Genomic DNA, 27,997 nt, shown 5'->3' with positions numbered 1-27,997 from the left:
CGGCTGTTTTAAAGGGGGGTTTATTCCAGTCGCTGCCCTCCAGGGAATGCCCCAGATCCAGCACCGAGGGCTCGTGGGTAGGGACGTACGGCAACGGCCTCCTGCTGCCTGCCGGGGCTCCCGGCCCCCTACCGGTCACGGCGGCGTCAGCTCGATCACGTGGGTGGGTGGAATCAGCAGCTCCTCGTTCACCTGCGCAGGACAAGCCGAGGCCACAGTGAGGGTGAGGGGGTTCTCGGGGGGCACACCACACCCACTGGCTTGGAAGAGTCCCCGGGGCCCTCACTCTGGGCGGGGACGAGGTGCCACTACTCTCTGCCTGCTGGCGTTATACTCCGGTTCCCAGCCGCGGGGGGGAGAAGAGCTGCTCTATTCCCCTGCCAGGTCCAGGCGGACTCTAGTACTGGGGTTCCCCGTTCCCATGGGAGGTGACTGCCGCTCAGCAGGGCTCAGGGACAGTGAGCATCCCCTGCTCATCCCCACCTGTCCTCTCCGTGTACAGCGCGTGCTGCGTCTGGGAAGGCGCCCGATTCCCAGCCCTGAATACTCACGTCGTGGAACAATAAGACACGTACTGCATGTGCCCCCCGTCCCCCAACCTGGCACCTTCGCTAACCCTGCACGCCGGGGACCTAGGACCTTTGCCCATCTCAGTCCAAACACTGCAGGGTTGGTTTCTCTCTCCTGCTCTGCTCATCTGTCCCAACGGCATCCTCTCTCTGCACTTACACGATCACTTCACCCCCTGGAGAGGTGTCTGCTGGGCCCACCCCACTACACAACCCTCTGCTGGCCTTCAGAGCCCCTCCTGGCCCTCTGCCCATCCCCCTGGCATCTCTCCATCCCTCCACTTGCCCACCTTGGCTGGCAGAGGATGCACGGGTAGGCCCTGGCTGCAGTCCTAAGGACCAGCCTGTTCCACCTCCCACCGCTCAGAAACCACCTCTTCTGCTTGCCTGCAGCCCGCGAGGTGTCAGCCGGGCCGGCTATACGCTGCATCACCTCCCCTCACCCTTGCTCACTGCCACAGGGCCATGGGGGCAGCTGCCATGCAGGGCCTCTGGCACCCTTAGCAATGAGCCCTCCCGTAGCGCTCCAATGGCCAGTGAGGGACGCTCCCAGAGCCCGGGCCCTTGTCCCAGCGAGGTACCAGCTCTCCCACTCACCTTGGAGGTGACGTACTGATGCAGCAGCATGTGCAGCTCCGTGTTCTGCTGCTGGAGCCCGTCAAGATCGGTGAGCAGCTTTGCCCGCTGGCTCAGCACGGAGCTTCACAAAGAAGGGACATGGGTGAAACCTCCCGACGGCAAAGCCTCTTCCTCAGGGGCCTGGGGGCTTTTAATGCCCCCTTTGCATTTCACACGTACAGCTGTGGCCCCGCTTTTCTCAAGAGCAGGGGGTGAGCGGTGCCCCCACCTGGATAAACCGATTGTGTCGCCCACAAATTGCCCCTGGCGTTTCAGTTGGATCCTGTGTTCTTCCCAGCTCGCCCTCCATGGCTGAGTGTACCCCGGAGAACGCCACTGACAGCACGGTCCCCCCTGACTGCAGGGGGCCCAGGGACTGGGAAGCTCAGCTGGGGGGAGGGTTCTGTCTGCTCGAGCGACTGATGCTGTGAATGTCACTGGTGGAAAACCTCCATCAAAGGAGACGGCGCTGCAGAGTCACGCTCTGGTCATTTACAGAGCACTCGAAGATGGGAAAGAGCCAAACATGAATCATCCACATACAAGAAACTGATCTTCTACTATCCCACCACCAGGGGTCACCCTACCACCAGCCACCGCCCAGCAAGGGGTCTTGGTCCAGAAACCAGCGCTTCCCCACTGGGAGCTGGACTCCACCGGAGTTAATGAATGGCCAGTGAACCCTTTGTACAGACAGTGTCTGCAGGTTCCCCCAAGCTGAGCCCACGTGAAGACAAGCCCCCCAGGTGTGCACTGGCAGCTTGGGGGGCAAGGAGCCCAGAGGGCTGGTGTCTGCAGCACGTCTCTAACGACAAGCCCCGTCAGCACTGCCAGGCCTGGTGCCCTCACACCCGAGGGTAGGGTGGTTGGGGGCCCCTGGCTGGGGCACTTACTAGTATTTCTCCAACGCTGCCTCCAGCGCATCCCAAACTTTCAGCTTTGGCTCTGGAATGACGTGAGCCAGGGCCTCCCAATACTCAGAGTCCTTGGAGTTGTCCCGTTCCTCCATCACCTTCTTCACCTGCGGCTGCTTGTCCCTACGGGGGCAGAGAGAGGAGCCCTGGGCTCAGGGCACCGCTCTGCCCATCCTTTCAGTCACCCCGCCAGGTTTGAAAGGAGGGGCCATTGCTTGGGGCAGAGCCGGCATAAGCCTCACAGCTCCCTGCGGGCAGTGACTGGCTCCTCTCCTCCACAACTGTTCATTCACGTTTGCCTGCCCCACCACGTTCACCCCACCCGATCCAACCTGCTCCCCACCGCACAGCTCTCCCGTGCCGAGTGAACCCCACTCGCTGTGGGGAACCCACCCTGCCCCACCTCTTGTCAACGTCGCCTACAGAAACCAGTTGTGCCTGGGGGAGACGGCGGGGACCTTTCCACTGCTGAGCAGACCAGCCCAACCTCTATACCCCAGCACACCCGCCCAGTGCATTGGCAGCCAATCCCCAGCCTAGATGCCCCTCTTCCACTCTCCCCAGCCTCACTCCCGCAGTTCCCGGGCCTTGCCTCTCCCCCAGCTCACACGCTCAGATCAAGGGGCTACTCCTGCAGCCCGTTCTCTCCTACTCCTCATATTCCCAACCAGCTCCCCGCCCCATTCCCAGCTAACGAGCTCCGCGCACGGCCCAACCTCACCTCGGCTTCTGGAAGTCCCGGACAAATGCTTTGAGGGCCTTGAGGACGTCATCGGGATGGAAGAGCAAAGAGGACGGTGAAGTCGCCGAGCTCTGATGGGCCGTGCCTTCCTCCTTCAGGGCGGCCGATCCCTCGTCGTTGTCTGCTGAATCCACAGCGAGTTCTTCAGGGCCCTGCTCCTCTGCCCACTCCTTACTCTGCCTGACAGCCACACGCACCGGGAGTGAATTCCAGCCACACAAGGCTCCAACTACAGCTAACCCGTTAACGCTCCCCCCAGCCCACAGCACCTCTACCCTAAACTGCAAACCCGGGAGGCTTCCAGCCATCCGGAGCCCTGCTTTAGTGACATCTGTATTTAGTGGGCACAAAACATAGGGGCATGGGAGCCAAATTCAGCACTGGTGGAAACAGCTTAGACTTCGCCCATTTCAATGGCGGCATGGCTGCAGCCGCTGGACCACGCCGGTTCTCTTGATAAGAGCGACACCAACTCCCTCCCCCAGTGCGGGACTTTACAAGCCCCATCTCCTCCCAGGGCTGCTGGGTCTCATCCCACAATGCCCACGTTCATCGTACCTGGCTGGAGACGACCAGCTGGGCTTTGAACTTCAAGAAGAAATCCACCAGCGTATACACGTCGTCTTCATTGTCAATTTCGAGGGCCTGGAGAAAGGCAGAGAAACGGCAGGTCAGGTGGCAGCTGGGACTCCGAGATGTTGCTCCGTGTCACCGAGTATGGGGGACTCAGGGCCCTGTACCCCCGGCTTCCTGCGATTCACCATGACTCTCAGCCAGCCAGTAAAGCAGAAGGTTTATTTAGATGATAGGAATACAGTCCAAGACAGGTCTTGCAGGCACAGACAACAGAATCCCCCTCAGTTAGGTCCATCTTGGGGTCCCCGGGCACCCCAGCCCCCTTGGGAGGTCAGAGCCCCATCTGCCTCCCAGCCATATCACCAGCCAGCTCCTGAAAAACTCTCTCTTCAGCAACCCCTCCCACAGCCTTTGTTCAGTTTCCCTGGCAAAGGTGTCACCTGGCCTCTAACCCCTTCCTGGGTTCTCATGTTACATGCTCAGGTATTCTCCGTCTGTCAGACTCCCATCCCCCAATGCAGACTATCCTAGCCACACTCCCCTGTCAGCATTCACAGACCACAGTAAGAACAGTCCCCATTCGTCACACTCTGGTCCCTTCCCAGGGGCCTAAGCTAAATTCACAACCCTTCCCTTCCCAATGCAAAGGGGGCTGGCAAGGGACCAGCAGGAGTGCTCAGCAGGGGCAAGTCAAAGACCAGGTTCAGGTCAAGCTCTTGGTCTCTCTCAGTGAGATGTCAGACACCGGGAGCCCTGCAGCAGCACATGCTTCCCCAGGGAAAGAGTACGTCACACAACTCCAAACCCATCCCTCTTCCCAAAGAAGGGGAGAGGAGCCCTGCTCTCTTCAGGCAAAAGGGTGGTGGCCACAAAGGACCTCAAGAGGGTAGGCCCGGTGGGAAGGGGATGTGAGAAGTGGAGTCTTAGGGGGAGTGGCAGGGATATCTGCATGGGGGGAAAGGAGGGCAGGGTGGGAGCCGGAAGGCCCAGGAGTGTATTAGGGATGGGGGATCAGTGGGAGCGAGGCAGGAGTGCCAGGGGAGTGGGAGCTGATGGCACTAGGGGTGGCAAAGGGAGGAACTGGCTTCAGGTACATCCCCTCTCTCTTATTCCTTCTGCCTTTCACTCCCCCTTGGGAAGGGAGCCTCCCCCCAACCCCTTCCCCAGCTAAACTCCCGGACCAGAGCACACGAGATCGCCCCGCTGAGTCCTATGGGAAGTTACATGTGCACAGGACTTGCCCCTGCTCCCTTCCCCCCCTTGCAGGTGACAAGCTTCTAACGGCAGCATCTCAGCAGCTCCGCCCCTGTGGAGCTGCATCATCCACCAGCAGCTCTCAGCCCGCAGGCGCCGTACTCCTTCCCCAGCACACCCTGCTGGTTCTGGGGTGTGTTCCTGCAGCACCCCTACCCATGCGCTTTGTGCGAGACACCCAACTAACCGCAAAGATTGCATCCAGCCTCATCAGGGAGCGCTCGTGCCTCTCAAGGGGCTGCAGAAGTCCCAGCAGTTTGGTCTCTATCAGGAAGCCCTTGGAAGGAAATCACAGGAAGACGTCGAGTTCACAGGAGCGAGTGTTTCAATTCACACTAGGATCCCAAAGCCGCTAACTCACCCAGAGCCAGCCACAGCCCAGTTACTCTGTGCTAACCTCCATGCTCAAATAACAGGGACTCAAGTGATCCAGAGGGATGGGAACATTTCTCCTCCAGGTCTATAATGTAGCACAGCTCACAGCTCTGAACCTCCTGCCCTGGGCGTACTAAGAGAGGTTTTTAAATAACATTTGCAATGGGGATTCGAATCCCACTGCACATGCCCTAACCTGCCGCAGACTGGGGTGTGGAAAAGCCCAATCTCATGGGGGGTTAGCATTCACACAACAGCAGGATAAGGGTGGGGCAGTGGGCTTGGTTACCTCGGAAATCACATCCCCTTGTGCACTTGGAGATCACTGTCTAGTGCGTCTGATGGGCATCAGCTGGGACAGGATGTATGGGAATGCCAAACTGAATTATACCGTTCAGCCAGTAGGTGGCACCAGGTATAACCCTCTTCACCGGAGCTGGTGACAGCCACAGCGGGCAGTGTATTAAAAATCCGTGTATCCCTCTGGGGTGGACCCTCTACGCAGGCCACATCTGGTACGTGACAGCTGTGACACCCTGTCCAGCAGCTGTTTGATGTGGAAGGTGTCACTGACACAGAGGCCCGAGCCGTCTCCAGCAGGGCTCGCGCTCACTGAGTCGCTGTTGGACAACTGGCAGAGCGGAGGGCGCTGGGCTGCGAGTTCCTGCAGGGCTGTGTTTACCCTGGCAGGGGGATCTCCCGGGGCCCGTGCCATGGCGCGACAGCTGTCTGACCCTGCCAATCCATAGGACACTCCCCGGAAGGACGGTTTTAGATCCCTACAAGCTGTTGCGAACGCAGCTTAGCTAATTGCTATTTCGATGTATCCTCTATTGCACCAGCTCCGTTCTACCCCCTCCCCCAAGGTGTGGCAGGCAGGTGGCACCAAACACGTCAGCATCTCCCCTCACACACACATTCTGCAGCAAGAGATGCTGCCCGGGCAGTGGAAGCTCACGGTCGCACTGTGCCGGGTGCTGCTGTAGAAAGCACGGGGACCTGTCCCTGGACTGGATGACATTTGAACCCATTGGAAGCCAGAGTGGGGGATCAGGAAAAGAAGACAATCCTCAGATCCAAGAAGCTGTTCTGAGAAGGACCGGCCCGGCGAAGGGCCGACACAGAGCCTTCTGCGGTCGGAGCTGGCAAGGACGGACTCACCGACTCGTCGCACAGGAGCTCCAGGATGTGTTTGACAGACTTCACCGAGATGTGCCGGGGAGGTTTAACCTCCTCTCCAGCCTCCGCTGCTGCCTCTTTTCTTCCTCCCTCCACACCCTCCTCCTCCTCTTCTTGCTGGCTGCTTTCTGAAACACAAGGGAAGAGGGAAGCTCAGAAGACCCGTCACCTGGCACAGGTAACCACCCCCGGGGAATCAGCACAGGAATCTATTCAGAGGGCTGTTGGACGGAGAGCCATGAAAGGGGAGATGCTGGGAGGCCTGTCTGGAAGCAGTGCCAGCCATCTCGTGTGGTTACCACTTCAGCAGCTGATGCAAACCTCAGCAAGCAGTTCACAGCAGCAGGGGCGGCTGTCATTGCACTGGCCTTGGGGAGCTGGAGACAATGAGGAGCAGGGGGGTGCGGGGTGGTTGGGAGCAGAGGAGTTTCCATTTTAAAACAGGATTTGCAGAAAAGGTGCAGGGCTGGCTGTGGTGCCACCCCAGCCTCGGCCAGAAGTGCATGTCATTAGAAAGAGATCTGGTCTGGCTGTCCCAGGGGATTTACAATGATGACAGGTCCCTTCACTTTCCTTCCACACCCCGGAGAGACAAAGCAGAGCAGGGCACTGAGATTTGGGGTCAGGGGGTTTATTCCCGCCTCATAAGGACTCACTGAGCCCTCCTGGAAAGTCGCTGAACCCCTCTGGGCCTCAGCCTCCTCCTCCGGGATGGGCTGTAGGGAGGTGTCAGCAATCAGCACATGGGAAGGGCTTTGAGATCCTGGGGGAATTACAGACGCCACATGTCCCACCTGTTAATGCCATCACCTCCTGGGCCAGCTTGCTGGCAGATCTGATTGCCTTGTGGTGCACGATGGGGCCCACGTTGTCCAGGAACCAGGAGTCAGGCTCCACCCAGGGGAGCCCCAGCTGCTGGGTGTGAATGACGCGATCGGCCTCGAGAGCTTTCCACACCAGCCCTTTGGCTTCCTCCTCGTTCATCAGCCAGAGCTCCAGGAACTTCTGGGCATCGATGACGGCAAAGTGTCTGCAGGGAGGGGAAAGGCCCTGCCAGTGACTGGCTTGTCCCATGCAGCGTTCCATGCCCTGGACACTGGGGTCCCCCTGTGGGTCAGACGCCCCTGACATGCTCAGTCCCAGGCTTCGGAGATTAACCTCTCCCCACAGCTGCCCGTCGAGTGCCACAACAGGGCTGCAGCTGCCTTTAACTTGAAGACAGTGGAGCAGATCACAGAGACTACAGGCCACCCAGCAATGCTCTACTTTGAGCCAAGCAGCCAGGGGAGGGTGGCTGCTCTCTGCTGAGGCCCTGGGGGTCCTGGCGAGTTGCTCTCAAGTGCCCACGCGAATTCTCCCCGCGCAAAGAGAGGACGCGTCTCTGGGGCACACCGTACCTCATCGTTCTCTGCAGATCCTTGTACTGCTCCACGATGCGCTTGTAGTCGGCCGTCAGGGTCTGGTTCTCCTCCTGGAATTGCTTTATCTGTTTGGCCAGTTTCATTCTCAAGGCATTGAGCACATCATGCAGCCTGAGGAGGAGGGCAGGCTGTTAACAACAAATTACTCCCCAGGGCATTCGGTGCCAAAACATTACAAATTCTGCGCCAAAAAGTTAAAATTCTGCACCCAGTATTTTCAAATTCTATTTGTCAAATAAATGTGGGGGCTCCAGCCTGGCAGTGGGGAGCACAGGCCACTGGCTGCACAGAGGTGGGAGATCACCCTGCAGCTCCACCCCGCATCCCGGGGCACAGACTCAGCGGTGAGGCTGCACCCAACCCTGACACAGCACAAGGACTGAGCCTGCCCCAGAAACAGCCCAGAGCCCTGCCCTGCTGTGCCAGGTGCACCAGGTGTGGGCAGGCAGGCTCCGCAAAGCAAAATCCAAGTCTGTAGGGGCTTAGTGTGGGGGACCCAGGTGTGGGTTGAGAGGGTTCTGTGTGGGGCAATCCGGGTGTGAGCAGCTCAGTGGGGGATCTGGAGGGGGAGGGATCTGGATGCATTGGGGCTTCTTGGGGGGTTCTGGGTGCAACGGTAATGGGACTCTGCAGCGTGGTCCAGGTAAAGGTGGGTGGGGCTCATCAGGGAGGTCTGGATGTGGGGGGCTCTGTGGGGGGTCTAGATACTGGGGGAGTGGGACTCAGTGGAGTGGGGATCCAGGAGCAGCTGGTTGGGGCTTGGTGGGGCGGGGATCCGGGTGCAGATGACTTGGGGTGGTCCAGGTGCAGGGGTGTGGGGCTCATCGGAGGGGTTCTGAGTGCAGGGGGGAGGTGAGGCTTGGCAGGAGGGTCTGGGGATGAGGGGGTCTGGATGCACGAGAGTTGGGCAGATGGGGGAGCAGCTCCCTGTACAGAGGTCCCTCCCCCCACAGCTGAGGAGTGATGGGTGCAGGAAGTTGGGTGGGAGGGGAGTTTGCAGAGCTACCTGCAGCCGGGGGAGAAATCTGGGGGTGGGTCTGACCCAGCCCTGGATGCCGTGCAGGGGAAGAGGAAACCCCGTCCTCCCCAGCCCAGCCGGGGCTAGCAGCTAAGCCCAGGGCAGGGTAGGAGCCACCAGCCGGGTCTTCCCCATTCCTGCCCCCGCCCCACAGCGATTTACCTCTCTGCCAGCTGCCCTGGGCACCTGAAACATACTGCTGGGGAGGGGCGCATGACCGCTCTTGTGGCTTCCTTTTGCTTCCCCATCAGAAAGTCATTTTTCTGTGGGGAAGCAAAGATATCCGTGGGGGACGTACATTCTGTACCCGTGCAGAATTCCCCCAGGAGTAAATAAATCCATACTCACAGCCAGAGCCGGACATACAAGGGCGAGCATGTCCTAGCGCCTGAACATGGGCCACTCCTCACCCCTGTCCCAGCCCAGTGGCTGCAGCACCCCCAGAGGGGGAAGGACTCTGCTCACAGAGCCCCTGTGCAATCTTTGTGGGGGGAGGGAGAGGGCTGTGGGCTGCAGTGAGAACATGGACAGTGACCCAGAGAGTGCTGAATATGGCTGCAGGCGTTGCCCCAGCACCACACGAACTGGGCTGATCTTTTACCGGTTGAGTTTCCTTTTCTGCTGGGATTTTATGATGGTGTTTTCCTCATCCCGTTTCTTTAGCACCTGGAAGTCGTATTCCAGCTTCTCCTGGTTCAGCTGGTAAATGGCTTTCATTTGCTGCAGCTGCTGCTCCAGGATCTGAGATTCCAAACAAAATAAAAAGCCATCCTCTGTTGCTGACAGGGGAAGGTTTGCAACTCCAGAGCCCCTCCCTGCCATCGCATGGCTGGCCCTGGGGCTCTAGAAAGAGGGTGCCTAGAACGGACTCCCCAGGTTCTAGCGGACAGTGCAGAAGTCTTACAACGAAGCTCCTTCTCTAAAGGACGAGCCCTGTATGAAGCCCTCCTTGATACAAAGGTGCTACAGACATTCCCTGTACTGCCATGCTATCGAACCCCTCATTTAGCCTGTCACCCACCAACTCAGTGCCATGCACAGAGAGTGCATCAGCTTCCTCGCCCCCATGCCAACCCCTCAGGCAGCAGCATGGGCAGCCATGCACCAGGTCCTGTTCCATTGGCTGGCAAGGGGAGTCACCGGCTCAGAACTCCCTGCCAGCAGCCCCCAGTCAAGCGACGTCAGCGCGAGTGTTAAGGGGCCCTCAGCTGTCATGGCAGCACATGGGCGAGAGGCAGCATCTACTGTCCGAGCTAAAGCCGCACAATCCAGGTGCAGGTGTGAGAATCTCTCTGCCTCCCTCCTGTCGGACAGGTTGTCATTCAAGCACTTGAAGACGCATCGGTAGGAAGAGGGTTATTTTACTTCTCAGTCACAAGGTCTGCAATATGAATGGTGGTTACTTAGGAAGACAGAAATTGCCGTGCCGGGCAGACCAGGGATCCAGCTAGTTCAGTCTCTCGGCTGAGTGGCCAATACCAGTGGCTACACAGGAAGCCACAATCACGGATAATTCTGGAATAGTCTCTCCAGAGGGAAGTGCCTTCTGAGCCTAGTCCGATAAAAGTAACATGCATGAAGGTTTCTATCCTTGTAACAGGGGGGCAGTGTTTGCCTGAAACACCCCCCCTCCACCCCCCCCGCCAAGAGCAGGTGCTGATCGCAAGTAAGCACGGCTAACTCACAAATACATGAGGCTCACTACTCCCTCTGGATAGAAGAGAGCTGGAAGTGACTGTCTGAGAGGATCTAGGGGGCATGTTGAGCAATCACGAGGGAGGAACCCTAGGGGTACCCCAGCTGGGGGGGGGGTTGCTACTGTTAACTTTTTGTACACGGAAGCCAAGCCCAGAAAGGCTGAGAGTTTGATTCTGCTGCCCTTCTCTCCCGTCTCAGTACAAGCGGTGCAGTTTGCGGAAATGTAGCCATTTAGCTTAGCCCTGCTAAAAAGAAAGAGTCCCTTCCCCATGACAGCCACCGAGCGGTTGCTGTGTTCTCCTTGTGGGCCCTATGCACTCAGTGAGGTCCTGTGTCTCTGCTCCCCACACCTGTACGTCGTTCTCCAGCTGGATTTTGATGGTAGTGTACTCCTCGGCATCCTGCACCCGCAGCTGGTTCAGCTGCTTCTCGTACTCCTCCACTTTCTGCATGCGGGTGATCAGGTTCTCCAGCTGAGGGCAGGAGACCAGAGGAGAGTCAAACGACTGCAGAGAATCGCCACGGTTCTGATCGGCTGCTCAGCCTTCCCAATCCCAGCTGCCCCGGCAAGTCCAAAGCAAGGAGGGATATGGAACATTCCCAGGCAGCAGCCCAGTGGGGACAAGGGACCCTGGGCTATCACCGAACCAGGCAGGAGTGTCACTCCCTGTGCCCAACACCGGACAGTCTTTACTTCAGACACTAACACTATGTCTTTCCCTTACACACAGTGCATATGGGGTGTAGCGTGAGTGTGACTGGAATAGGCGGTACAGAGCCAGCCATCTGCTCTAGTCCCTGAACGCCTGCCCACCCGGTATGTGCTGCTAGCCAGGCTAATCGGGTGCCCATCCGTCCCTTTCCTTTCAGGCCCCTGAAGTGACGCCGGCTGTTCCTGCTCCAGGCACATCACAGCCACCAAGGAGCCGCAGTGCAGCAAGGAGTCCAAGTACAAAGCCGGGGCCAGAGCTCAGCTGGTGTGAATTTGCATTGCTCCGCTGAAGTCCGGGGGAGCTCGGCAGATCTACACCAGCTGCAGATGTGGCCCAACAGTCAATCAAACAAAAAGACCAACCACCTATGGGATCCCCTGTCTATTCATTCAATGCCAGTCTGCCCGTCACTGAGGTATCCCGGGGTCCTCTGCACGGACTCCAAGCTCCAAGGTGCTGGCCTCCGTCATAAGAGCAAAGCAACCAGCCCTGGCTGAAGGGGCAGTAGTGACTGGGGCAGGGCAGAAGGAAGTGGGAATCCTGTGTGTCCTAGCACAACGGAGTCCAGTACTCCCCCCACTCTGAGGTATATTTCATCCTACCTCAGCGTGGGGGGCTGGACTAGAAGCCCTCTTGATCTCCCTTCCAGCCCTACCTTTCTGAGGTTATAGAATCACAAAGTCATAGCAACGTAGGCCTGGAAAGGACCTCGAGAGGTCGTCTAGTCCAGCCCCCTGCGCTGAGGCAGGACCAAGTGAACCTACAGCACCCAGTGGCGTATTATCGCCTAGGCCAACAAGGCCTAGGCCTAGGCCAACAAGGCCTAGGCCTAGGCCGGCAAATTTATAATAGCAGCATTTTTGTAATCGGGACATCAGTGACGCCGCGATTCTACCAATCATAGCGCGTCTTGAACCCACCAATGACGGTGCAATGCCATTTAATAAACATACTAGCGAGACTCCTAAATGTTAATAATATGACTGGAAGGAAGAAATGAAGCGGTTCTCAGTTTTGGATCCATGCGTGGTCCCGCGCTATAAGCGAAATCGCGCTATACAGACGTGTGTTCAAGCAAGGGTCCGCTGTACTTGTAATTTTATTTATAATAAAACTTGTAAATGTTCAATTATTTTAATGATATTTAGATTCATTTTAGTTCAAACGAATTTGTAAAAAAACTAAAACAAGTTCATATGGGACCGGGAGCGGCAATTATTTCAGGGCCTGGGGGTGGCAAAATCATTAATCCGCCACTGAGACAACCCCTGACAGGGGTTTGTCCAGCCTTTTCCTGCAAACCTCAGGTAATGGGGATTGCACAACCTCCCTGGGAAGCCTGTTCCAGAGCTTCACTCCCCTGAGAGTTGGAGAGTTTTCCCCTATAACTAACATGAATCTCCTGCAGATAAAGCCCATCACTTCTGTCCTTCCCTCAGCGGACATGGAGAACAATGGATCCCCGTCCTCTTTAGAACAGCCCTTCACAGATTTGAGGACTGTTATCAGGTCCCCCCCTCAGTCTTCTTTTCTTAAGACTAAACAGGCCCGGTTTTATTAACCTTTCCCTATAGGTCAGGGTTTCTAACCCTTTTATCAGTTCTGTCTCTCTCCCTGGACTCTCTCCAGTTTGCCCACAGCTTTCCAAACGTGTGGCGCCCAGTGGACACAGTGCTCCAGCTGACGTCTCCCCAGCGTCCCGTGTCTTCTTCAAGGTACAGAGCGCTAAGGACAGGGAGCGCAGGGCAGCCTGATCCTGCATTGCTGGGCTGCCGAGTTACGCCTGCCCTGTAGCAGGCATCAGCCCTACAAGAGGAGGGCAGAGTGAAGCATTCATTACCCTGCCAAGGGCTGGGCTTCGGCCCACCTGCTCTCTGCCCACACCTGGCCCCTTCTGACCCCAGGCTCTTCAATGACAAGAGCGGGCCCAGGGACTGAGACATGGTGCTGCTCAGTGCCTAGGAGCCTTCCTTCGCTGATCACAATTCCCCTTAGGGCCCTTACCTCCTGCGCGTTGTGGGCCTGCATGGCCTGCTCCCATTTCTTCTTGTTACTGCTCAGCAGCTCTCGCCGTTCCAGCTCGAAAGCTTTCTGAGGAGGAGACAGTGCTGTGAGCGGGTCGCCGTGCACACTGCAAGGCCCGCTCCCGGCTTGCTGCCAGCGCTGGACAAGCCTTGTGTACCGGGCCAAGCTCCGGGAGCAGTGGCAAGAGGCTTCCGCGACAGAAGCCAGCTCCAGATCGCCGCCAGGTGCCACCCAGGCACAAGCACGGCATCCTCTCCTTGTGCCCGAGGTCACAGCAGGGTTCAGAGGCAGGGCTGGAAAGAGAACCAGTCCTCGGGATTCCAAGTGCGCTGCTCTAACCGTGAGACAACACGCTCTCCCTATTGCCCCCACAGCACCCCAGACCCAGCAGCTGCCAGGTACAAAAGCTGGCGTTACTGGGTCTGGGAATAAGCGGGCTGTTGGCTCTCTCGGTTTGTAGGAAGATGTCTGTGAACAGTGTAGCGTGGGTGCGAGGATGAAATCCAGTTCACACAACAAGCCACTACATTAAACTGAAAGATACGGTCTAGCTCAACCAAAACGTATGGGCCATTGGGTGAAATTCTCTGGCCTGCATTCTACAGGAGGTCGGACTAGATAATCAGAATGGTCCCTTCTGGCCTTACACATCTGGGAATGAACAGTCATCACACAGAAGCAACTTTCAGTCTCTACTGGCCTGGGCTCCACTGGATCCCCAGTAACTTAGAGAGGGAAAGACCCAGAATCACATAACCAGAACCGCAGCGCTCCGTTCATCTCCAGTTTTACTTCTACCTGGCAAAGTGAGAGCTCTGGTCCACAGAAACATCTGAAGCCAGAACCCAGCTTTGCTGAAATGCCAGTGTAATGAGCAAGAGAGCCCTTTGCCGGAGATAATTCCATTAAGGAGAACTCCCTGGTGGATTTATCGTGAGAATAATTCACTGCTTGCTCCCATCCTGCTATGAAGCCATTTGCTACCTCAATCTGCGTGAGTTCCCGACGGTACGTTTTCATTAGGTTTCTGATCTGCTCCTCCATTCTCTCCACCAGCAGGTTAATGTCGTCTGACTGCTTCTTGAGATCCTTCACATACTGGTCATCTTTGCTTTTCAGCTCCTGCAGGAGAAGAGCAGACACTGAACTGAGAAACACTGCTCTGCAGAGCTTCAGCACAAGCCAGAGAACCTAACAATCAATATCCTGCATCTGCCCCTTCAGACATTATGGAAAGTGACGAGGGAAGAGAACTGAGGAACAGAACAGTGGTTAGGAGAGAGAAGAGATGATGGGAAGATCTACTACACTTGCTAGCAAGGAGGAGGAAGCCCCAATTCCTGGGCTATTTAACCCTTGTCTGGACTAAGGGGGTGTGACAATGCGGTTCTGGCGGAACCCAACTGAGAGTGCCAACTCAGGACAAATTGCTCAAATAGGGCAGTTACAGCCCAAGGCTGGGGTTTTTTCCACCTCTAAGGCAAACCAAACCAGCCAGACTAAGAGGACTTCAGTCTCACCCCACTGGCTAACTGCAAGTCTCACAAGCAATCTCCTTAGATACTCCAGTTTCCCAGTATTACCACCAGTACCACTCGTTATGGGGACAAAGGGTTATGAAAACCAATACCCCAGTAAAAGAAAAAGGTTCTCCTGATCCCAAAGGACCAAGCCCCAGACCCAGGTCAATATACAAATCAGATCTTTCCCACAAATCACGCTGTTGCCAATCCTTTAGAATCTAAAATCTAAAGGTTTATTCATAAAAGGAAAATGATAGAGATGAGAGTTAGAATTGGTTAAATGGAATCAATTACATACAGTAATGGCAAAGTTCTTGGTTCAGGCTTGTAGCAGTGATAGAATAAACTGCAGGTTCAAATCAAGTCTCTGGAACATCCCCCGCTGGGATGGGTCCTCAGTCCTTTGTTCAAAGCTTCAGCTTGTAGCAAAGTTCCTCCAGAGATAAGAAGCAGGATTGAAGACAAGATGGAGATGAGGCATCAGCCTTATATAGTCTTTCCCAGGTGTAAGAACACCTCTTTGTTCTTACTGTGGAAAATTACAGCAAAATGGAGTCTGGAGTCACATGGGCCAGTCCCTGCATACTTTGCTGAGTTACAAGGCTTATCTGCCTTCTCTCAATGGGTCCATTGTATAGCTGATGGTCCTTAATGGGCCATCAAGCAGGCTAGGCAGAGCTAATCTCAGCTTGTCTGGGATGTCACCCAGAAGCATAGCATAAGTTTGCCATACAGACAGTATAGAGCCAATATTCATAACTTCAACTACAAAACTGATACATACATATAGACAGCATAATCATAACCAGTAAACCATAACCTTGTCCTAGACACCCCATTTGACCCCCTTTACACAAGATCTGGGTGCCACTACAGGACCTTGGTTGCAACAATGATCTATATGGTCCCAGTTTATGTCAATAACGTCACACCCCCAACGCAAAATTGATGCAGGAAGGGATGACACAAACATCACTGACTGCATCCCAAGAGCTCCCCATCCTGGGTTCTGTCTCACTACAGCTAGTATGGGGTTAGAAGCCATACCAGTGTATAACAGAAATGGTTTATCAAAGTCATGTTCAATAACATGATTGAACCTCTTTACAAACTCAAGGTAACACTTAGTTAGAACAATAGTGGATTGGATCTGCTCTGGCAGCATGGTTCCTGTATGTGCCATGTGATCTTGCCAAGAGCTAAAGAAAACTGCTACTTTATCCATACAAGCTTGGGCCAATGTTTGGAACCCAATTAACATCGCATAAATGCAGATATTAATGTTCTTCATAGTCCAGGAATCTTGGCATTTAGCCATGAAAGCAATATGGCAGTGTGCCTCAGTCTTCCTTTTCATACAGCACATTAGGTCTGGAATGTCCTTTTCCCTGTGAAAAGTTCCCATATTGTTTATATGCATTGCCTGTGAAACCCCAGTGTAACAAGGCCTTTTAACATAACGTGTGTTTTCATGTATTCCTTTTAACATGTTCAATGAATTCTCCAAAAGATTAGGCACATTGTATATTTTTACCGTTTGTGGCAATAGCAACACATTAATTACAAAATTTAGCAATAACAACAAGTTCATTGCAAGAGTCCATCTACAGTCATGTTTGTCATGCCACCCCTTTGGCTCAATACCATTGGAGTTTGGGCATTTTAGGGTCAACCTGTGGCTTCCCTTTGCAAAATTCAGTTTTCTCTTTCCTCCTTGTCCTGCAGGATCAAACCCTGATTTCTCTTGCTTAACAGAATTTACTGGCTGATGGGGTGGGCCCTCTTTGCTAACAGCTATTAGCAAGTCCTTCCTTTCCCAGCCAGGCAAGTAATTTGCACTACCCCAGACCAGAGCCAGTCCACCAGTTTTCATATTTGCAACTGCTATCATCTCCAAGGCTGGACTCTGTCTTAAAGAGATACCACACAAATTCAAAGAGTCTGCGGGTGAGAGTTTGCTTCCTCTCCCCCGCATCCTCAAGCATTTAGCCATAAAACTGCTCTGCTCTGACACATTAGTAACCAAATCTGTCCCGAAGCACAAACTGCTCATTTAAAGAATCAGAAAGGAGACATTCCTGTTCCAACACCATTGTCTCCCCAACAAGTTGGCCCCACACAGCCACTTGGTTATAGGGATGCCACAATCCCTTAACAACTTTTACTTCCTCTGAGACCTTCTCAAAGCTACCCACACTGGATCTTTTACAAGGAAAGTTAGTGGATCCCTTCACAACAGACAATTTTTGGCTGCTAGGAACTGAAACTTCCTTGATTAAATCACTCTCACACCCTTCAATTGCAGGGAACTGCTTGCACCGAGTACCATGAGGATTCCTTTCTCCAGGAGCTTTTCTAAGCAGCAATTCACCCCTCACAGAAATTCTGCCCTTACCCTCTTCACCTAGGGCTTGCCCTAAAGGAACACTTTCCTGAGCAACAACAGACTCTGTCTGGATCTTACTTATATTCCGGATCACCTTTGGCCCATCAGGCAGATCTCTACACAATCCCCTTTCAGGCGAACCCATAGACTTCCTAGATAAAAGGTTAGAAATACTTCCCTTCTCTTTGCCACACACAAGCTTAGGAATTTTTTCCTTTTTGCTACAAGTTGTTAAACTGTCCGTAGGTAACACAACCAAATTACCTTTCTGCTCTCCTTGTGCCCTGGCTCGGGTATCACCCTGATCAGACAGAGTTGTTACACCCTTCTCCAACCACACATGAGCAACAGGCAAAATACAAGCACCAGAACTGTTTGGTCTCTGGGATTTTGCTAAGCCACTAACTGGATGCAACCTAGTTACGGGGCCATTCTCCCCAGCAGATGCAAACTTAGGACCATTCCCTTCCTGGGCTTTGGTTGAATCCAGAACCAACTCTGAGACAACTAAATTACTCTCAACCATCACAGGCCGAAAGGCACCTTCTGTCTGCTCCACAGACAAAAAAAAGAGTTGGAGACGCATTTTCCTTTACCAGACATATTGTTTGGGATTTCATTTCCCTTGTTCCAGCACACCGGGCTGTTCACAGACAACTGCTTGGAGATTGGGGTAGCTTCCTCCATAGGCAAGTCAACACCCCTGACAGACACAGGCACATTTCCTTCACTGTCACTATTCTTCGCACAGGAAACAGATAAGGTATAGGGGCACCCATCTTCCACTCTCCTTGCCTTCCCAAACTGCTGACTAGATAAAGCCATTAGCTCACAAGACTGCCTAGGCTCATCCAAAATCTCCTTGTTCTCCTCTCCCTTCGCTTGATCTAATTCCAGATTTACTTCTGAGACATTAGATAGACATTCAGAAACTTCATTCACAGCCAAACAGCTACTTTCCAAAGACAAACTTTTGGAGAAACCCTTCATAGGCACAACCTTAGGATCAATTCTCTCTTATGCCTGGTTTGTATTAACTTGACTGACCATAGCTTTAATATCATTTCCAATCATAATATCCTTAGGGATTATGTCTTTTACTCCCACAACCATGGTGCCCTCCAATCCCTTCCATTTCAGGTGGATTTTAGCCAAAGGCACCCTGACAAAATACTTAGATAAGGCTACAACAGTTACATCTTCACCTGGCAAATAATCTTCCTTCCTGACCAGACTTGCTTTAACCAGAGTAATATCTGCTGCGGTGTCCCTCCATGCCATACACCTCACTCCATTCACTTCTGCATTGCTAATAAACTCTGCATTATTTCCCCCATATTTAGCTTTAATGTGAGTTTTAAGGTCAAATCCTTCAGAGACAACAGAAACATCATTTGCACACAGGGCACCAATGCTGGGCTCTGTGTGGCTTGCCTGTGAGTTTACAACAACAGGGTTAGCATTGGCCGTGGCATTTGGGGTTGCTGGTTTTGGGCTGCCCTTCAGTGTCGGGCAGTCTGGTCTCATGTGGCCCAGCATACCACAGCGATAGCATGTAACCTGCTGGGGATGTGAGTTCCTACCCTCCGGGCCCCTTTGAACTCCTTTAGAAGAGTCAGGTTTATTTTTAAATCCTTCCCTCCTCTTGAACTGGGGAGAATGGTGATTAGTTTTCCCCGGGGTTTTACACCCTTCTCGAGCCCTGTTTTGGGTATGGGCATCCGCAATCTCTGCTGCCCGTAGGACTGACTCAGGGTCCCTGTCACACACAGCTGCTCTCACATTGTCAGGCACAATGTCTAAGAACTGTTCCAAAGTTATTAAATCCAGCAGTTTTTCAAAACTCCCATGAACCTTGGCTCCCATAACCCACTTTTTAACAAAACCCATCAGCTTATGAGCACATTCTACAAAAGTACAATCCTTAGACATTTTAAACTCTCTAAACTTAACTCTGTAAGATTCAGGAGTAACCTTGAACCGCCTTAACACAGAATCCTTAAACCGCTCATAATTTAATGCTTCTTGTTCCCCCAAGTCATTAAACACCTCCCTGGCTTTTCCAGTCAGTCTGGTTAGCAGGACAGGCATTCGCTGACCCTCAGGGATCTGGTACAGATTGCAGAGGCGTTCAAAGGTAGACAAAAACTCCTCTATATCCTCAGTATCATTGTAAATGGGACACATCCTTTCCCAGTTTTTCTCATGGCGGGGGGGAAGTGGAGTACCAGGTGGGGATGACTTTCTCCGCTCTTCCATTACTTGGAGCTGAAGTCTGGCCGTCTCCTGTTCCATCCTGTGAGTCTCCTGCTCAGCAGCGAGCAGCTCTAGACGCCCCTTACGGGCTCTCTCTTCTCTCTCATCAGCCTCCTTCTTTCTTTGATCAGCTTCTTTCTCTCTCTCAGCAGCCTCTTTCTCTCTCGCTCTTTCTAACTCTGCTATTTTGTGCTTCTCCAGCAATCGAAGATCTGCTAGCTTCTGTTCATGCTCAAATTGCAGTTTACTTGTCACCCTTTGCATCCTAATTTTTTCTGCCTCTTCTGCAGCCTCAGGTAAGGGCTGTGCTCTTGCCCCCTGATCACTGGCTATTAGCAGATTTCTCAGTTCTTCCTTTGTAGCTTTCTTTCTAAAGCTTATCCTCTTTTCTGAACACAAATTTTCCAGGGCTTTTTTCCCAAGTCCCTCATATGCTCTTTGCTCAGCCATTGCAGCAGCTCTTTAACCAACAAAACTCTCAATCCCAAAATTCAAATTTGGATAGCGTGGGGTTCTGACCCAAAGCTTAATTGACCTGGTTCTGTGGATCCAAGCACGACTACGCCACTGTGACAATGCGGTTCTGGCGGAACCCAACTGAGAGTGCCAACTCAGGACAAATTGCTCAAATAGGGCAGTTACAGCCCAAGGCTGGGGTTTTTTCCACCTCTAAGGCAAACCAAACCAGCCAGACTAAGAGGACTTCAGTCTCACCCCACTGGCTAACTGCAAGTCTCACAAGCAATCTCCTTAGATACTCCAGTTTCCCAGTATTACCACCAGTACCACTCGTTATGGGGACAAAGGGTTATGAAAACCAATACCCCAGTAAAAGAAAAAGGTTCTCCTGATCCCAAAGGACCAAGCCCCAGACCCAGGTCAATATACAAATCAGATCTTACCCACAAATCACGCTGTTGCCAATCCTTTAGAATCTAAAATCTAAAGGTTTCTTCATAAAAGGAAAATGATAGAGATGAGAGTTAGAATTGGTTAAATGGAATCAATTACATACAGTAATGGCAAAGTTCTTGGTTCAGGCTTGCAGCAGTGATGGAATAAACTGCAGGTTCAAATCAAGTCTCTGGAATACATCCCCAGCTGGGATGGGTCCTCAGTCCTTTGTTCAGAGCTTCAGTTTGTAGCAAAGTCCCTCCAGAGGTAAGAAGCAGGATTGAAGACCAGATGGAGATCAGGCATCAGCCTTATATAGTCTTTTCCAGGTGTAAGATCACCTCTTTGTTCTTACTGTGGAAAATTACAGCAACATGGAGTCTGGAGTCACATGGGCCAGTCCCTGCATACTTTGCTGAGGTACAAGGCGTATCTGCCTTCTCTCAATGGGTCCATTGTATAGCTGATGGTCCTTAATGGGCCATCAAGCAGGCTAGGCAGAGCTAATCTCAGCTTGTCTGGGATGTCACCCAGAAGCATAGCATAAGTTTGCCATACAGACAGTATAGAGCCAATATTCATAACTTCAACTACAAAACTGATACACACATATAGACAGCATCATCATAACCAGCAAACCATAACCTTGTCCTAGACACCCCATTTGACCCCCTTTATACAAGATTTGGGTGCCACTACAGGACCTTGGTTGCAACAATGATCTATATGGTCCCAGTTTATGTCAATAACGTCACAGGGGGGCAGGACTAGAAAGCCCCAAGAGTAAATTACAGGAACAATCAAGCATTGGCAGGGAGATTACTCCTGGGGGAATTCTGTAAAAAAAAAAAAAAAAAAAAAAATCACAATTCTGCAACAAAAAATTTAAAATTCTGCACACATTTTAAAATTCTGCATATTTTATTTGTCAAAAATCACACCAGTTTCAAAAAGAAGAACAGGAGTACTTGTGGCACCTTAGAGACTAACAAATTTATTAGAGCATAAGCTTTCGTGGGCTACAGCCCACTTCATCGGATGCATAAATTTGTTAGTCTCTAAGGTGCCATAAGTACTCCTGTTCTTTTTGCAGATACAGACTAACACGGCTGCTACTCTGACACCAGTTTCAATTATTTTTGGTCAGTTATTTCAAAATACCTGTCAGCAAGTATGTCTAGCAAGACAGACAACAAAAAAGATTCAGGAAATATTTTTTGACAAACAGATTCCTTACTAGGCATATCAATACAGAGCTCTGAGTAGTAATTCATTTAAACTACAATACAGAACCGTATTTCCCACACCCCTAAGCAGCAGCACAAAAGCTTGGAGAAATCAGGGGTAATGGAAGAGCTGAGGGAGAGGAAAGTAAATTGCTGGGAAGAACCCTGGGTGTGAACTTGGAGGGTTGTTGGGTATGGGTGGGAAAAGTATGGAACAGGTTTCTTGGGTCCTGGTCTGTTACTGCCAGGACCGGAGTGTATGCGGAGTCTGTGTATATGGATTTGTTATTGTAGGGGAGCACAGTACCCTGGCCTAAGAGAAGAGTCAGGCAGTTCTGGGTCACTTACTCTTGGACAGTGTCCTTCTAACATTAACATGCTCCAGCAAGACCCTCCGTGCCCCACAGCTGTCTCCACACACCCCCGGCACTCCTGGCTCCGGCAATCTACCTGCTGCAGTTCGCTGATGAGCTTGTTCTTCTCTTCGATGAGCAGAGCACACTGCTGCTGCTGCAGGTTGAGCACGTCCCACAGGTCCTGCGGGATGGTTTTCTCTTTGGCCGAGCCCCATTTCGAGGTGATCTCTTCAAACTTGTCCTGATTAGTCTTGGATTCGTTCTCCAGTTTCTCGAGCCTGCAGAGAGCAGCCAGCACAAGGCAGATAATGCAACTGGGGCTGGTGGAGGGTTCGGCAGCTACCCTTGGCCCCGTCCACATTGAGATTTCCAGCCGTGTTAGTGTCTTCCTGGACACCAGCTTTAGGGACTAAATCAGTTTCAAACCAAAGGGTAGACGAGATCTTAGTGGGGCAACAAGCTTTTCTGTAGACCTAACAATAGGCTCCCTCTCCCGATCTGAAAAGGCTCCATGCACTAAGAGAGACGACTCTGCAGCCAGTATGTAGAGGACACGACAAACATGGCTGCAGGACTGGTCTCTGGCCCAGAGCCCTGGGAATGCACTGGATTCAAAGGGAGCACATTACACAAGCAGAAATTGGTCAGAACAAACTGGCTGTGGAAACGCTCGTCTGGCTGGCTGGGTCTGCCGGGAGGCCAGCGTCGCAGACCCCCTGCACCATTCCCACTGCTGCCAGTGGGCTTGGCCAAGGAAGCCCAGCTCCAGCAGCAAGCACCGACCCAGTAAGGTTCGCATTAGCAGAAGGGGCTGGATCTGCAGCACGAGGGACCCAAGGCCTCCATTCATCCATGGAGCAGGTCCAGTGCCCGTAGCAGCAGCACACGCTTCCCTCACACACATGCCCTGCCAGTGGGCCATCGCCAGGGACTGAGGGGGTTTGTCTTTCCTAGGGAGACTTCCAGCGAGGCTGCCAGCCGAGAGATGGACACAGGTCACCTAAGAACTAGCCCAGGACAAAACCCTCCCAAAGTGACCCACAAGTGAAAGGCTCACGATTTCCTATCAGTCCCCTGGCTCTCCGGTCCCAGCAGGTTTCTGGGGAGTGCCATGAAAATGACTGGGGGCTCTTAGGAGGCACAGGTCCATTCAGCAACGTTGGACTTGTTTGCCCGTGATAACGGGTAAATCCCGCAGCAGGGAGACGGGGGCTGAACAACCAGGCTTCTCTACTGCAATCCCAAAGAGGAGAGGCCAGTGCTGGCTCCTCTAAACCAGGGGTGGTGGCTAAATGAGAACCTGCAGGCCACACAGTTCTCACAAGTAATCACCATCACCTTCCGTGCCCGAGTGCGGGCTGGGGAAGCTACACACACCAGCATGCAATGCTCCATCCAGATCCAATCAGGCAGGCCGCACTGCATGAAGGGACCTGCAGCTTCTCCATGCCACCTCTGCATATTACAGATGAGGGTGGCTGCCATTTCCTCCTTGATGTAAATTAAACCCAGTTCTCGCCTGCCAGTGAGTTGCCAAAGCGGCCCCAGTTGATTGGCATGTGGGTGGCCCTGCTCCGAGCTGGCGCTGTCAGGGGATGCGTAGGGCCTAGCAGGGGAGCAAAGATCTTCCTGCCAGTGACACAGCAGAGCTGCGGGATCTCTTACCTCTGTCGCTTGAGTTCGTCCTCCTCAGCCCTCCTCTGGGTCTCCCTGGCGTCTGCAGCCACCTGGATATTGGTCACTCTCTGCGTGCCGTCATTGAGCAGTTTAGCTAGCCTCTGTGAACACAGCAAAACGACAGAGCAACCCATGTAGGCAAAGAGGCCCAATCCCGCTGCAATGGAGGATGACTTGGCTAGCATTTTTCAAGCCAGGGTGTCTAAAGTCTGGCTCCTACATCCATATTTAGGTACCTAAATACAAGTAGTCTGTGCACCTGCTGCTTCCACTGAAGAAGAAAAAAGTTTCATTTCCCCTGGTGACTGTGGGTCTTCGAGATGACTCCCAGCATGGACCCACATGCCCCACCCTCCTCCCTCACTAGGTCAGAGCCTCACAACAGATTCTTGATCTACAGGAAGGAACCGAATGCGCCCGAGGCATGTGTGTCACCTGCAGGGCAGCTCTACACAGGCAATCATCTCGAAGAATCATTGTTACCACCATGAGGCCCAGTTCTTCACAGTGGGTTCTAGCTTCGCTACACCCTTAGTGCGATGAGCGAGTACCACACACCATGGTTGGTACTTGGAAGCTCAGTATAGTGGGAGTTTGCCTGGCTTTAGCTGCAGAGTTGGAAGTAGGAGGCTGTTTCCAGGAACTCCTAAAGGTGAATAGGTAGAAGAAGCTGGTGCTTCAGAAGCAACATTTTTCAGGAGCTTATGGTTGTAGATCTGCCTGGCACATGGACATGTTTTTCAAACATTAGTTCTCGCTATGTCAAAACACACAGGTCCATTGGTTTACTCTGGGCTGTGACATCACTGGCTGCCCGACTAGGAGTCCAGAGCCAGACGTGGGATTCAGGGGTCCTAAGCAACTTGCCCGTGTTGATCTCTATTGCCATAGCTGAGTTCTAACCTGTCTGCTTTCTTCTATCTGCTGGTGGCTCCGGCTCAGCTCTTCTGCCTCAGCCTTCTTCGCATCTGGATCTTCTCCGAGGGCCTCCCTGTGTGGGGACACGGGGAAGAGAAACACTTCAGTAACACGTCATCTTCCATAGCTTAAAGAGCTCCCTGGAGCCATAGCACCTGGTTCTGTGATCCTGTAAGATCCCACAAGGGCGAATCAGCGCAGCGCTCGATGGAAGAGGGACCCAGACGCTCTCAGACGCTGACGGGAGATCACGGGGTCCCCCCAGCGTGGCGTGAGAGCTTAGCACTGACTACGGGGTTACTGCCATGGTGCAGCACGTCAGTGTCCGGTGGGGAGGCTCCTGCCTAGTCAGTTCCAGGGGATTGCTGTGTGTTTGGTTCCACATCTCGTTGGCAAGGCGGTTGGCAGGGATTGCAGAGGCGCACCGGCCCGTTGGGCCCAATGCAGAGAAGGCGGCTGGTCTTCTATTGGCCCCGTCCCCGAACTCTAAGGCTGCTGCTCCCACAGCCCGTGTCCCACGGACCAAGCAGTAACTTGGCTACAGGAGACACCAGCCCAGCGACGGGGAAGCATCAGTCCCTGGGACAGGCCGGTCAGGCATCCAAGACCCACAGTTGGGCCCCCAGGCTGCCCCCGTCCAACCCACTGACTTTCACACTGTCGGGGGGCGGTTGGCGGGCCCGGTTCAGGGGCCCGGTTCAGCCCTGTTCAGGGGGGCGGTTGGGGTCACCCAGTTCGGCCTGGTTCAGGGTTCGGAGGGGCAGTTGGGGGGGCCCAGTTCAGGGTTCGGGGTGCGGGTTCGGGGGCCCAGTTCAGGGTTCGGGGTGCGGGTTCGGGGGCCCAGTTCAGGGGGGCTGTTGGGGGGGCCCGGTTCGGGGGGCAGGGGGCAGTTCGGGGGGCGGTTGGGGGGGCCCGGTTCGGGCGGTTGGGGGGGCCCAGTTCCGGGTCCGGGGGGGGCGGTCGGGGGGGCCCCCTGCAAACCCTGCAAACCCTCGCGCTCCGGCCCCGCCCCCTTTGAACCCACGCTCCGGCCCCGCCCCCTTCGAACCCTCGCTCGGCCCCGGCCCCGCCCCCTGCAAACCCGCCCCCAGCCTCCCGGCTCCGCCCGCCCCGCAAACCGCTCCCGGCCTCACTGCAGCTCCGGGGCGATGCCCCCCCCCCGCGCTCCTTGTGCACCCGCCCCGCTCCCCCCGAGCTCCTTGCACCCGCCCCGCTCCCCCCGCGCTCCTTGTGCACCCGCCCCGCTCCCCCCGAGCTCCTTGTGCACCCGCCCCGCTCCCCCCGCGCTCCTTGTGCACCCGCCCCGCTCCCCCCGAGCTCCTTGTGCACCCGCCCCGCTCCCCCCGCGCTCCTTGTGCACCCGCCCCGCTCCCCCCGCGCTCCTTGTGCACCCGCCCCGCTCCCCCCGAGCTCCTTGCACCCGCCCCGCTCCCCCCGCGCTCCTTGTGCACCCGCCCCGCTCCCCCCGCGCTCCTTGTGCACCCGCCCCGCTCCCCCTGAGCTCCTTGCACATCCCCCGCGCTCCTTGCACCTGCCCCGCCCCCCCCGCGCTCCTTGTGCACCCGCCCCGCTCCCCCCGAGCTCCTTGCACCCGCCCCGCTCCCCCCGCGCTCCTTGTGCACCCGCCCCGCTCCCCCCGAGCTCCTTGCACCCGCCCCGCTCCCCCCGCGCTCCTTGTGCACCCGCCCCGCTCCCCCCGCGCTCCTTGTGCACCCGCCCCGCTCCCCCCGAGCTCCTTGTGCACCCGCCCCGCTCCCCCCGAGCTCCTTGCACCCGCCCCGCTCCCCCCGCGCTCCTTGTGCACCCGCCCCGCTCCCCCCGCGCTCCTTGCGCCCCCCCAGCGCTCCTTGCACCTCCCCCGCCCCCCCCGCGCTCCTTGCACCCGCCCCCCCCGCGCTCCTTGCACCCGCCCCCCCGCGCTCCTTGCACCTGCCCCGCCACCCCCGCGCTCCTTGCACCCCCCCCGCGCTCCTTGCACCCCCGCACCCCCCGCACTCCTTGTGCACCCGCCCCGCTCCCCCCGCGCTCCTTGCACACCCCCCGCGCTCCTTGCACCTGCCCCGCCCCCCCCGCGCTCCTTGTGCACCCGCCCCGCTCCCCCCGCGCTCCTTGCGCCCCCCCAGCGCTCCTTGCACCTCTCCCGCCCCCCCCGCGCTCCTTGCACCCGCACCCCCCGCCCCCCCGCGCTCCTTGCACCCCCCCCGCGCTCCTTGCACCCCCGCCCTGTGCTCCTTGCACCCCCGTCCCCCCCGCGGTCCTTGCACCCCCCCCGCCGCCCCCGTGCTCCTTGCACCCGCCCCCCCCTCTCTGGGCACCAGCCTCCTGCGCCTCCCTGCACCTGCCCTAGGGGTCCAGGTTCCTGCCCTGCCCCCCCCCCCCCCGCCCATAGGCTTCCCTGCACAGCCCCAGGCTCCCTGTCCTACCCACCCCGCTGCAGCTCCCTGCCCTGCCCTCTACCCCTGCTCTGGGCACCAGCCGCCCTGCACCTGCCCTAGGGGTCCAGGTTCCACATCACTGTCCTGCCCAGTGCCCGCCCAGCTTCGCTGCTCAATCAACCCCTCTCCATCCTGCTTCCAGCCTCAGCGTTTTTCTGGTGTCTACCGGGACCACCTGCTATTTTACGTCTACCCAGAAGCCCTGTGAGGGGGGGGGGGGTGTCCTTACACTGGCCCCTACCTGGTTTGTCGTGAGGGTCAGGCTGTATTCAGAGTCCCCAGGCGAGGTTCACGTCTGTTCTCTCCAGCAGGCTCCAGCCCCTTCCGTCTGGCCTCCCCAGAACCGCACGTCAGCCGGTGGCCCAACCGAGTCCCAGTTAACTCTCGCCATCTCCCCACCCAGTCCCTGCTCCCTCCTCCCCACATCACCCAGCCCCTCCTCTTGCTCCGCTCCCTCCCACCTGACATCCCCCTGCTCCTCAACACACCCCTTCTCTCGGCCTCTCCATCAACATCCTGCTTTATGCTCAGGATCCCACCTCTCCCTCTAAGGCACCGCGTCCCAGCAGGGCCTGTGTGCGCGCATGTGCAAAGTGAAGCGGAGCAGAGAGAGCTGCTTGGCTCCTGCTCCCTCTTCACTTCCTGCCCCTTCAGACTTGCCAGGGTCCATGGCAAAGGCCGCTTGGCCTCCAGCCAGGCTGCGATGCAGAGGCTCCAGGCCCTGATCCGCTCCTCCTGCTCCTCCGAGCTCCTGGACAGGCCCTTCTGCTGCCCCTCCATCTGAGAGTCCAGCAGGAGGGGGAGTCACAGATTCCAAGGCATCGGGGCACTGGTCCATGCTGCCCTGGGTGACTCTCCGCACTCTGGTGAGCTGGCACTCAGCTTCCTCTCTGCCCCGCTCGCCACAACTGGTGCTCACCAGGGTATGGGGGAACTGCGTTCACATGAGTGCAGAGCACCTGAGTGCTACAGCACAAGCCTTCAATGGCACAGCCAATGCTCCAGGGAGTCTGTGGAGCTCCTTAGTGGGGTCAGCAAGGCAGCTGCTGTCTCTGACCAAAACGTGCATTGCCCTCTTGGCCACGGCATCTACTCATGAAACCTCTGTTCAGCCCATTCCTGCTCTGGTGGTGGCGGCACCATAATCCCCAGTTGCTGCACAACTGCAAACTTCCCCTAACCCAGCAACTCATCAAAATGGCCAGACTGGGTCAGACCAAAGGT

The 27,997-nt window shown here is 55.2% G+C and overlaps 1 protein-coding gene across 1 annotated transcript; it reads right to left on the bottom strand.

Annotated features, from left to right (window-relative positions):
- Positions 1 to 4: 4 nt before the first annotated feature.
- Positions 5 to 27,553, bottom strand: LOC128834313 (dynein regulatory complex protein 1-like). Its single transcript, XM_054022922.1, has 17 exons — positions 27,420 to 27,553; positions 24,324 to 24,411; positions 23,409 to 23,521; positions 21,838 to 22,021; positions 14,087 to 14,224; positions 13,082 to 13,168; positions 10,715 to 10,837; positions 9,268 to 9,407; positions 7,625 to 7,759; positions 7,022 to 7,257; positions 6,210 to 6,355; positions 4,861 to 4,950; positions 3,402 to 3,488; positions 2,823 to 3,019; positions 2,081 to 2,224; positions 1,167 to 1,269; positions 5 to 192 (listed from the first exon to the last, which is right to left on the bottom strand). Exons 1-17 carry the CDS (start codon positions 27,551 to 27,553, stop codon positions 136 to 138), a joined length of 2,202 nt encoding a protein of 733 aa, XP_053878897.1. The 3' UTR covers positions 5 to 135.
- Positions 27,554 to 27,997: the final 444 nt, after the last annotated feature.

This window comes from Malaclemys terrapin, chromosome 3 (assembly GCF_027887155.1).
Source record: "Malaclemys terrapin pileata isolate rMalTer1 chromosome 3, rMalTer1.hap1, whole genome shotgun sequence".
Taxonomy (NCBI): Eukaryota; Metazoa; Chordata; order Testudines; family Emydidae; genus Malaclemys; species Malaclemys terrapin.
The sequence above is the reverse complement of the archived record's forward strand: the minus strand, read 5'-3'. Positions and strand labels throughout refer to the sequence as shown.